The sequence below is a fragment of the Salvelinus alpinus genome, chromosome 15 (genome assembly GCF_045679555.1).
Source record: "Salvelinus alpinus chromosome 15, SLU_Salpinus.1, whole genome shotgun sequence".
NCBI lineage: Eukaryota > Metazoa > Chordata > Actinopteri > Salmoniformes > Salmonidae > Salvelinus > Salvelinus alpinus.
Window position 1 is genome coordinate 50,939,365 of NC_092100.1, and position 12,130 is coordinate 50,951,494.

Sequence of the window (12,130 nt, forward strand, 5' to 3'; positions counted from 1 at the left end):
GAGATACATAGTCAGGGTCAACACTGTATACACGCAAACACACACACACACAGTACAGAGGGGTTGAAGCTAAAATAAATCCCATTACTTAAACTTAAGTCAACCTCAGATCAGTGGGAAAACTCTGACTCGAGGGCCACACAGACTTTTTTATGACCGATTTGTTTGTCTAAATGTATTTGCGGGCCAGAAAAAGGGCAGTTATTTGAAAATATATAGGAATTGACTGCACTGGGCCTTTAACCCAAAATAATAATCCCCCCCCAAACCTCATGCGTCATCCATATGACTGAAATCTGTTGCAGTGACAGAGAATTTTAACCCAAGAGTACACCTCACACACAACAGCTCAGTCAACACACTGTACACACACATGCACTGAGTGTATAAAACATTAGGAACACCTGCTCTTTCCATGACATAGACTGACCAGGTGAAAGATATGATCCCTTATTGATATCACTTGTTAAATCCACTTCAATTCAGTGTCGATGAGGAGACAGGGTAAAGAAGAATTTTTAAGCATTGAGACATAGATTGTATGTGTGTGCCATTCAGAAAGGGAATGGGAAAGAAGTGCATTTGAACCGGGTATGGTAGTAAGTGCCAGGCGCACTTGTGTGTCAAGAACTGCAACGATGTTGAGCGTGAAAAACCCAGCAGGTTCCTGTGTGAATCAAGAATGGTCCACCACCCAAAGGACATCCAGCCAACCTGACAAAACTGAGGAAAGCAATGGAGTCAACATGGGCCAGCATCCCTGTGGAACGCTTTAGACACCTTGTAGAGTCCATGCCCCAACGAATTGAGGCTGTTCTGAGGGCAAAAGGGGAGGGGTGCAACTTAATATTCATGTTTCGTACATTCAGTACATACATACATACATACACACACACACAAACTTGAATCCAGAGCGTCTCTTACTTGGTAACAGCTCTCTGTCTGCGGTCTCGGTGCAGATGGGGTATGGGTAGAAGAGGTGGCCTTTCTCCAGAGGGTACGGGATCATTCTAAAAGCTGGGGAGGAAAGAAGACACAGCATTCAGAATAGGTACAGTCATGTACAAATGTTTGTGTTGAGCCAAGAAGTGGGGAGGAGTTATGCATCAAAATGGAGTACCATGAGAAAAAACTTTAAATGTTTTATTGTAATCCCTGCCCTCGAAATGTGTACGTTTGTGTGTGTATGTGCATATTACAGAGTAAAGGCAAAATGTGTAACACAACAAGCTGTTATGGCATATAAGGTCAAGCTGATGGTGTGTGTGTGTGTGTGTTACTCACTGCCCTCCCAGGTACAGTGGAGCAGGTTAAGGGCCCCCTCCACCCTCTTCCAGTGCTGCAGGTGAAAGAAGGCGTAGGCTATGGCCTCACTGTCCCCTCGCTTCAGAATGTGCTCTGGGGGCAGTATTAAACTTTTCATTTCTAACAGGTACTGAGGAGAGAAGGCGAGAGGAGGGGGGGAAGGTAGAGCGAGAGTCAGCGAGGAAAATTTAAAATGTACAACAACATAAACATATACTTTTTAATGCAAAGTTATACCAGTTATCTTACAACCAGGAGAACATCAATCAGCATTTCATTTAAGTAGCACCATCAGAAGCACAGTAGTAGTAATAGTAGTATTGAAATGAATTCATTAGGCCCTAATCTATGGATTTCACATGACTGGGTGGGCCTGGGAGGGCATAGGCCCACCCACTTGGGAGTCAGATCCAGCCAACCAGAATCAGTTTTTCCCCACAAAAGGGCTTTTTTACAGACATAAATACTCCTCAGTTTCATCAGCTGTCCGGGTGGCTGGTCTCAGATGATCCTGCAGGTGAAGAAGCTGGATGTGGAGGTCCTGGGCTGGCGTGGTTACACGTGGTCTGCGGTTGTGAGGCAGGCTGGACGTACTGACAAATTCTCTAAAACGACTTGAGGCGGCTTATGGTAGAGAAATTAACATTAAATTCTCTGGCAACAGCTCTGTTGAACATTCCTGCAGTCAGTATGCCAGTTGCACGCTCCCTCAAAACTTGAGACATCTGTGGCATTGTATTTTGTGACAAAACTGAACATTTTAGAGTGGCCTTTTATTGTCCCCAGCCCAACGTGCACCTGTGTAATGATCATGCTGTTTAATCAGCTTCTTGATATGCCACACCTGTCAGGTGGATGGATTATCTTGGCAAAGGAGAAACGCTCACTAACAGGGATGTAAACAAATGTATGCACAGAATTTGAGAGAAATAAGCTGCGTGTGAGAATGGAACATTTCTGGGATCTTTTATTTCAGCTCATGACACACGGGACCAACACTTTACACGTTGCTTTTATATTTTTTGTTCAGTGTGGGGAGGTACAGTAGTAATAATGCTACTAGCAGTGTTTGGTGCGTAGCTCCATTGTTGTGTCTTACTTTGGGGACGTGTGGGTTGAACTCCACAGCTCTGTGTATGGCTTCTACAGCATTCATCTCTGCTGTACTCAACCCTCGCCTCGACGCTGCCTCTGGAGAAAACCTGCAAGGGAAGAAAGGACACTCTCAAAGATGGGTGTGTGTGGGGGGGATCAGTGTGTGTGAGAATGTGTGTGTGTGTATGAAAGTGTCAATGTGTGCGTGCCGGCAGGCATAAGGGCTAAGAAAAAATGTATTTCACAATACACAACTATTTTTAAATAAAATGACCCCTAACCCATTTCAAAATGCAAATCACTCAATACCATTCTCTCTGTCGCACAAATAGCCCCAGGCTAACTTTTAAATACTACTCAAGGTATGTGAACCACTTGGTGCCAATTTAACAGTAGTATAAGGATACTCACTTGTCCGATACCGCCCTGGCTTTGAGCAAAGCTGCTGTGTAGCATATTGTTGCAGATTTGGGTAAACTAATATCTGTGAGGAGACAAAGCAGACATGCACAGTGTTAAGTGGAGGAAAAATAACAATTACACACAATGAAATGACAGTAGACAGGGGAGAATAGGACAGTTGGGATAAGACCCAGAAGGGTTTACAGGTGTCAGGATTTTACTACAATACAGTCTCACTTTACTTCAAGTCATAACGGTTAGAAGTATTCATATATTATCTAATTATTTGCATTTTATGACTTTCTTTATCTTATGACTGTCATTCAAACTTCCCCTACGGCTGGTTGTCTAATCCACAGAAATACAATCACAAGTGACATTGTCAGCGCTGCATAGATGTCTGTTATAGAAGCATTCAAGCGTCACCAATAAGCAACGATTAACGTCGACTCTTTTCACTCACTGTGTGTGTGTGTGTGTGCGCCAGTGTGTATGTGTCTTACCGTCGTACTTGGCTAGTACGGCCTGTACGTCTGCGTAGTTCTGTAGCTCTAGCAGCGACTCCAGCAGGTTCTCATGGATATTGAACATACTGAGGAGAGGGAACTCCTTCATTAACTGGAAAACATACAACTGTTGTTACATGTAATACCGGACAGGCAGTGAAACACAACACAGTCAGCAACATGAGTTTAGTTACCCCCGCCCAGTCCCACACAGCCTCAGACCTAGCCTGGTCCCAGATCTATTTTTTTTACTGTCATGGTAAAATTGGCATGACAATGACCATAGGAGATGACATGACAGCACAAACAGATCTGGGACCAGGCTACCTCAACCCCCCCTCCACAGGCCCCATCAGGCCTACATGGTCTATCTGAGATGGTAGATTTTTTATTTATTTTTACATTTACTGATACATTATCTTATCAAATACCCCCAATTGAATGAATGTCAGAGAATATCATCATCATCATCGAAAATGTATAGTGACTGAAAACGTGGGCATATCAAAACGGGGCAAATCCTAACTTTCACAAAAGTAAAATGTTCACTTAGAACTGAAAATTCAACTAAAGTGGAAACTAGGATTCACCTGTAACATCCAAGCAGCTTGGCGTATACTGTACTTACGTCTCTCATCATTTTGACAGCTTCTCTGGTTCGTCCCAGCTTTCTAGAACACATGGCCAGTCTCCTCTTAATGTACACCAGAACATTGGTGTCCCTTCCTGAGAGACACAGCACAGCAAAGTTATTTTAACTGGTATAACAGACACATGCTTACAGACACATACAGACAAATCCGTACGCGCGCACCCACAAATGCATTTATTTGCGTTTATGTAAGTGTTTGAGTGAGTGTGTGTGTGTACTCTACTCACTGTGCTGTGCCTCATACTGCGCTCCGTGGTGTTGAAGCTGTTGGCTGCGTCTGTAGCAACCTTCTCCTGCCTTCACGGCCTGTTTGAAGAGCTTCTCTGCCTCCACGATGGTGGTAGCCTCCTCCTCTGCCAGCAGGATGTATGCTGTCGCACAGCTGAGAGGAACAGAGAGAGAATTTGGGGGGAAAAACGACACAGCAGAAGATGGCATAGCTGGAGGATAAAACAGGGGGAGACAAGTACCTGCACTAAGCAAAAATATAATAAAAGAAGAGAGTAATGTGCAAATCTGCTGTTTGCACAAGTCCGAAGTAGGTCAATAACCTACTATATTAGCTACAAACAGTATTTTATGTGTGCATCATACACTTTTCATTCGGGTTGTATACAGCAGAGATGTGGTTGATTCCACACAGTCAATTGAGGTGAAATTATATTTATGAATGATTTATTAATGAAGAGTCCTCATGGAGAAATAATGGGATTATGTACATGCATGAGTGAACTGAGGCCAACCATGTTACACGGCATGATAGCTCGGTAGGTGAAATAAGCACTACTCACTCCTCTAGTTCAAGGGCTTCGTGTGCGGCGGAGATGCGTGCCTGTGGGTTCCTCTCTCTCCACGCTTTCTGCATTACTGAAGACACAAACGCGTTCGTTTGTGTTATTGAGGCCAGAGAGGTCACGATAACACTTGTGACCATGAATCAAACCTTCCTGGAGATGGGGTGAGATTGACTGTGTGTGTGTGTGTACGTGTGTCTCTGTGTGATGTGTTCCTTACTGGCGTCAGCTGGCCGGAGGTGGTCCGAGTCACATGTGAAGAAGGTCTGGTGGTCTTGTGCCGAGAGATTCATGTCGTAGTACGTGAGTGGCTCTCGGCCCGTCACCCACGTATACCTGGAAGGCGCGCGCACACACACACACACACACACACACACACACACACACACACACACACACACACACACACACACACACACACACACACACACACACACACACACACACACACACACACACACACACAGTTAAAAGTTATTTTAACGGTTCTAGAAAAAAAGTCTAGGGGGAGTGAGAGAGAAAGAGAGGTAGGTAGAAGAGAAGACAGATGAAAAGAGAGGTGGAAAAAGCTGATGAGGAGGCACTAGGTAGCACTGATCAGATTTATGAGTGTGGGCTCCTGGTGAGATGGGATTCTCTCAACCTGTTGGCATTAAAGCTGACACCATGGGACAGCATATCAGCCCCAGCCATTACTACCAATTCTCCAGGGAGAGAGAGCGAAAACACGTATCAGGGCAGAGAAACAGAGAGAGGGGAATGAGGGAAGAACAGAAAACAGAGGTTGGAAAAGAGTGAAGAAAACAACAGAGCAGAGGTTGAGAGCTGGAGAGAGAGAGAGAATCAGGAGTTCTTGAGGGAGTGAGGGGGGTGAGAAGACAAAAAATGGAGAGTGAGGGAGGAGAGAGCTAGAAAGGGTGAGGGATCGTGTGACTCACCGGTTATACTCCGCCCCTCTAAATAAATTCAGTGGATTTCGCCATACTTTACATTCTGGGGGAACAAAAGGAGAAAGACATTGTTTAGGTGTGTGAGACACAAAGTAGAGTCCTAAGTGTACCTCTGAGCAAGCTAGGGATCAAGTGTACATCATGATATTCCTACACTAAAGTACCTTACAGTAAGACCATCTCATAGCTTCTATAAACTTTAGGTATGGACTACCAGACCGCATCCCAAATCCACAAATAAACACCACTAGCCAGTTGCCATCTTAAAATCACTCTCCTTTACCAGACAGAGGGATTACAACAGCAAATAATTATAAAGCCATTTCCCCAATCATGCCGTGTTGATTCAACATGGCTCAGATAATCCATTTAATCCAACAAAAAACACACACGCATTGGATTTTTCACTGGTGTGGGAGCGAACAATAAGGCTCTCTATGGTACTAAACGCTCCATTTGCCTGTCGTAGGCCTACATGCTCTAATCAAGTGCGTGGGCAAAACAAAGAAGACTTCTATGGTAAATGCTCTATCTGGTATCTCTACTAAGTGAGCTGGGTTGCGTCACTATACTTCTGGCTGTAGTAAACGCTCGAGCACAGTGGCTCCCAACCGTTTTTTCAGTTACTGTACCAGCAACTGAATTTTGCTCTGCCCGGAGTACCCCTGAAGTACCCCCTCGTGTTCATTTTACCAGTAGGCCTATGGTTGCATGAGTCTTGAAGTACCCCCTGTGGATAAGCCAAGTATCCCCAGGGGGTATAGTAATCCGGGCTGGAAACCACTGCTCTAGCATAAGGGCGAACACTGAGGCCATTTCAATGTGGAGTGGTGAACGCTTACTGAATGCTTCATCTAGGTAGTAAATGCTATATATATATATATAGACATATAGACAGCGTTCACTAGATGGAGCATTTACATATATATCTCTCAAGTAAATAATGTTTATATCTAGCGAATACTCTACCTATCTAGTAAATCTCTGAGTCTTACCGGACACACTCTGTCGGTTGGAGTCTGCGTCTCCGTTACTGGTGCTGGAGTTGGTTGGGGAGCTGTTGTCCACGCCGCCCAGCAGAGGGCGCAGGTGGCTCACTGACACCTGCTCGATGAAGGAAGTACCGTACTTCCTGAAGTACCACCACTCAAATATCTGACGGGACAGACAGGAGGCCGTTCATTCAGGGATGATTCAGCAGGGTTAGGGCCATAGAGAAACAATATGATACTACATGTATGTGTTCTATTCAGTTTTATCTCCATCTCTACATTCAAAGACTCAATCATGGACACACTTACTGACACTTGTGGCTGCTTCGCGTGATCTTTTGTTGTCTCTTCCTTTTTGCCCTTCGCGCTGTTGTCTGTGTCTAACATTTTTTGTACCGTGCTTGTGCTGCTACCATGTTGTGCTGCTACAATGTGTTGTTGTCATGTTGTGTTGTCGTCTTAGGTCTCTCTTGATGTAGTGTCTCTTGTCCGTGATGTGTGTTTTGTCCTACATTTTAATTTTTAATTCCAGCCCCCGTCCCCATAGGATTGCCTTTGTGACTCTTGGTAGGCCGTCATTGTAAATAAGAATGTGTTCTTAATTGACTTGCCTAGTTAAATAAAAGGTAAAAAAATATTTAAATCTGTCTTTAGGGCTGTGTCGATTCAGTCAAATGCCATTTGGGCTACTTCATACTACTGAGATTTTGTAATAGTGTCTTATTTTGGTATGCCGCTTTAAGTACAACATAACCCAAACGAACATAGCATAATGTTTGGAAGTTAGAGGTCTAAATACTGTATTAATGAAGAGACAAAGTGTATGTCCGATACAAATTTATACACAGGTTGCACACAGGCAATCACACACGTTAGACACTTCTATTTTAGCATTGCCTAATCAAGACAGTGCCCGACATGCAACTCAGACTCCGTGTCCGCACGCACGCACGCACTCCTTGACCTTAATGGTCTTAATAGTTTTAATGGTCTTAATCCATACACACCAACGGTATCGCTTTCTTATCTAGGCTACTTCTAGAGCTGGCGACACAGTAACGTACTGTCCTAAAGTGACCATTCAATTATCTAAACCTCTCCAGTCTCCACTGACTGTAATTAATATAACTGATATACATCTGTATTGCAATACATCACAGCTGAGCCCAGTACACAGAATTTCTTCTCCGCTGTAATTATTCATAGAACACATTAAGAGGCCTGTGAGACTCGTCGTCGTTTCCAGGCAACTAAACAAACTGGCCAATCTACGGAGAGAGGTAGGGGGTTCGCTAGCTTGTAGCTCTTCTCTTTTTCTTCTCCTTGTAAGGAAGACCACTGTAGCACAGTTCAATCACTGTACTACAGACAAATAAGCGCTCAACTTGGTGATCCTGTGTGGCTCAGGTGGTGAGAGCATGGCGATAGCAACACCAGTGTTGTGGGATCAATTCCCACTGGCATCACATAATATTTAAGTGTAGTGTAGGCTACGCACTCCCTGTGCTGTAAGTCAGTTGCTTTGGATAAAATTGTCTGCTAAATGGCATAGATTATCATATACTAAAATGTACGTACTCACTGTACCGTAAGTAGCTTTGGATAAACGTGCTAAATGGCATAATATTATCAACTTACCAGTATGAGTCCAGATATCAAGGAGGAGGTCCCCGTCAGAGCCACGTAGAACTTGGGGGTTAGGGTGTTCAGAAACATGCTTACTATAGAGGAGACACAGAAAAACACAAAAACTCTGTTAGCATTTCTGTAACAAAAAAAAGCAAAAACACATTTCCGATACGAATTTAACAAAGCTGTATCGTAGCATAAATCCCTTCTATTACCATTATATTAGGCTATATTCCAGCTACGGTAGGGTCGTTCCATCTGATTTCAATCATTTTCGGACTGCACACCTTTTGATTTGAAAGAAACCTTTCACACATTTGCCCATGGTGGAAGTGGTCGGAAAGCGACCTCTTTGGACCTGAATGCCAAAACATTCAGGAAATGTTGGTGCTCAAAGTTGACCCATCTCGCATACCCTGCCCTACAACGAAACGTCCATGTCTTAATCACTTAAAAAGAGAAACAGTTGAGTTTGATTTAATTTGAAAACTTACAAACAGGGTTGTCTTGCTATTCAAGGATTTATTGAAAAAATGTTTAAATATATATTTATTTGTCGTTTAAACGTCAATTATCTAAAACATATGAATTCCGATTTTTCTCATTTTCACAAATGTTGTAGCTTAGACCCTATTTGACATCTGATATATTTGTGTTACTCCCATCATCAGTTGAGACACAGCATAACTCTTGAATACAGGGTGTGTTTCATTTCAATCATAGAAAGAGAATTCATAGAATGGACATATCCCTTCAGACCCTTGCAATTTAGCTGGTACACCATTAACATTTAATGAAACTTTAACTTCCAATTACTACTAGTAAGATGTCCATCGATCCACCCACTGTCTATTCTATTATCTATATTTCTATGATTTCATATGGAAGATTGACAGTTTAACTTATAACAATGGACATTCTCACTCAAGTCAACATTCATTGATGTGTGGACCTCCAACCATCTTCGTGGTAACATTTTAAAGTTGATATTGTAACTTTATTCACATTTTAGTACATTTATCAGTCAAAACATGACACCCACCTTGTATTCAAGAGTTTGCTGTGTCTCAACCGATAACGAGCATAAAACACCTCAGAGGAGGTAAAATAGGGTTTAAGCTCCAACATACAGTACCAGTCAAAGGTTTAGACACACCTACTCATTCAAGGGTTTTCTTTATTTGTAATATTTTCCACATTGTAGAATAATAGTGAAGACATCAAAACTATGATATAACATATGGAATCATTTAGTAACCAAAATAGAGATTCTTCAAAGTAGCCACCCTTTGCCTTGATGACAGCTTTGCTCACTCTTGGCATTCTCTCAACCAGCTTCATGAGGTAGTCACCTGGAATGCATTTCAATTAACAGGTGTGCCTTGTTAAAAGTTAATTTGTGGAATTTCTTTCCTTCTTAATGCGTTTGAGCCAATCAGTTGATGTGACAAGCTATTGGTGGTATACAGAAGAAGCCTTATTTGGTAAAAGACCAAGTCCATGTTATGACAAGAACAGCTCAAATAAGCAAAGAGAAAGACAGTCTATCATTACTTTAAGGTGAGTCAATCCGGAAAATGTCAAGAACTTTGAAAGTTTCTTCAAGTGCAGTCGCAAAAACCATAAAGCGCATTGATGAAACTGGTTATCATGAAAGGAAGACCCAGAGTTACCTCTGCCGCAGAGGATAAGTTCATTAGAGTTATCAGCCTCAGAAATCGGCAAATAACTGCACCTCAGATTGCAGCCCAAATAAATGATTCAGAGTAGCAGTAGCAGACACATCTCAACATCAACTGAGTCAGGCCTTCATGGTCAAATTGCTGTAAAGAAACCACTACTGAAGGACACCAATAAGAAGAAGACTTGCTTGGGCCAAGAAACACGAGCAATGGATATTAGACTGGTGGAAATCTGTACTTTGGTCTGATGAGTCCAAATTTGAGAATTTTGGTTCCAACCGCCGTATCTTCGTGAGACGCAGAGTAGGTGAACCGATGATCTTCGCATGTGTGGTTCCCACCGTGAAGCATGGGAGAGTGATGGTGTGGGGGTGCTTTGCTGGTGACACTGTCTGTAATTTATTTATAATTCAAGGCACACTTAACCAGCATGGCTACCACATCATTCTGCAGCGATACGCCATTCCATCTGGTTTGCCCTTAGTGGGACTATCATTTGTTTTTCAACAGGACTAAGACCCAAAACACACCTCCAGGCTGTGTAAAGGCTTTTTGACCAAGAAGGAGAGTGATGGAGTGCTTCATCAGATAACCTGGCCTCCACAATCACCCGACCTCAACCCAATTGAGATTGTATGGGATGAGTTGGACCACAGAGTGAAGGAAAAGCAGCCAACAAGTGCTCAGCATATGTGGGAACTCCTTCAAGACTGTTGGAAAAGCATTCCAGGTGCCTACCTCATGAAGCTGGTTGAGAGAATACCAAGAGTGTGCAAAGCTGTCATCAAGTCAAAGGGTGGCTACTTTGAAGAAGCTAATATATATTTTGATTTGTTTCACACTTTTTTGGTTACTACATGATTCCATATGTGTTATTTCATAGTTTTGATGTCTTCACTATTATTCTACAATGTAGAAAATAGTAAAAATAAAGAAAAACCCTTGAATAAGTAGATGTGTCAAACCTTTTGACTGGTACTGTATATGAACATTAAGATTTTTTGGGCAGCATTTATGCATTTTTTAGAAAATGTACATTTAATCTTTAAATTATTATTATTATTTATGAATCATGAAACAGTTTGACAACCGTGTTTTTAAGCTTTCAAATTATATCAAACTCAACCATTCATCTTTTTCAGTGATGAAGACATAGAAGGCTCGTGGTAGCGTCGCGTATTCAAAATGCACTCTCTCCTGAATGTTTTGGGACTCAGGTCTAAAAAGTAACTTTCTGACCACTTGTACCCAATGTCCCCTATAATATGTTTCGTCACTGAGCAAATTTCAGGTCTGTTGAGTGCAAACTTCAAACGTGTGAAATTTCTGGTTTGCGTTTACTGTGAACACTGAGGTTGTACCCACTTTAATTTACTGTTTTAACAGTGGCCAAGTAGGCTACCGTGACTATTCGATCATAATGTAGACCTACCAGAGTGGCCTACCATGAAAAACAATGGAGAAAATGCATGAAATAACATTTTAACATGGAAATAGATGTTCTATCATTCCGCTCACGGTAGCAGCCAATGCAGGCCTACATTCCATGAGACTTTTGAAAAAAAACATGCACGGCTTGACATCAACCCGATTTATCCATTTGTCTTTCAGACAAGGAAGTGACTGAACATTTTGTTGTGTTGTTTGATGCAAGAAACCACTTGACAAAATAAAATGCATTACTATTCCCATACTATTATTACAGAGAATCAGACAAATGATGCTACCCTCTGCCTATTGGCTACTTAGCGTATTCAAGCCCGTCTCAAAATACAACACCGCCCGTTTAAGACAAAAAGAAAAGCTCTTCACCTGACTCGCTTTTCAAAGATGGCTAGAAATGCACACATTTTGTGCTCTTGTAGGAAGCAATCACTCCCACATTGCTGAATACAAATTATCTATAACTGGGCTAATAACTCATTAACTAGCAAAGGATATGAACAAATGTGCACACGTGGCTACATGCAGCTCTCGCTTTGATCTCAAAACAAAAGCAGAATAATTGCGACTCCTCATGCTGTAAAACAGTCTAGTTCAAAGTGAATGGTACAAATCCATATATAGCAATGGTCTATTTGCATATAAGCCTACTGCAGCTCTGATCGGTTATGGCGAACTGG

At 42.3% G+C, this 12,130-nt stretch overlaps 1 protein-coding gene across 9 annotated transcripts in view; it reads right to left on the reverse strand.

The window, feature by feature from the left end:
• Window positions 1-12,130, reverse strand: part of LOC139540290 (suppressor of tumorigenicity 7 protein homolog) — a 71,114-nt gene that overhangs the window by 3,239 nt on the left and 55,745 nt on the right. For all 9 annotated transcript variants that reach the window (XM_071344024.1, XM_071344023.1, XM_071344022.1 and 6 more), the window contains 12 exons: window positions 8,335-8,417; window positions 6,700-6,859; window positions 5,693-5,747; window positions 4,975-5,090; window positions 4,752-4,827; window positions 4,188-4,342; window positions 3,937-4,034; window positions 3,306-3,420; window positions 2,812-2,884; window positions 2,405-2,507; window positions 1,285-1,435; window positions 925-1,017 (listed from right to left, as the gene is read on the reverse strand). In XM_071344024.1, coding sequence (XP_071200125.1) covers window positions 925-1,017; window positions 1,285-1,435; window positions 2,405-2,507; window positions 2,812-2,884; window positions 3,306-3,420; window positions 3,937-4,034; window positions 4,188-4,342; window positions 4,752-4,827; window positions 4,975-5,090; window positions 5,693-5,747; window positions 6,700-6,859; window positions 8,335-8,417 — 1,278 coding nt within the window. The remainder of the gene's footprint in view (window positions 1-924; window positions 1,018-1,284; window positions 1,436-2,404; window positions 2,508-2,811; window positions 2,885-3,305; window positions 3,421-3,936; window positions 4,035-4,187; window positions 4,343-4,751; window positions 4,828-4,974; window positions 5,091-5,692; window positions 5,748-6,699; window positions 6,860-8,334; window positions 8,418-12,130) is intronic.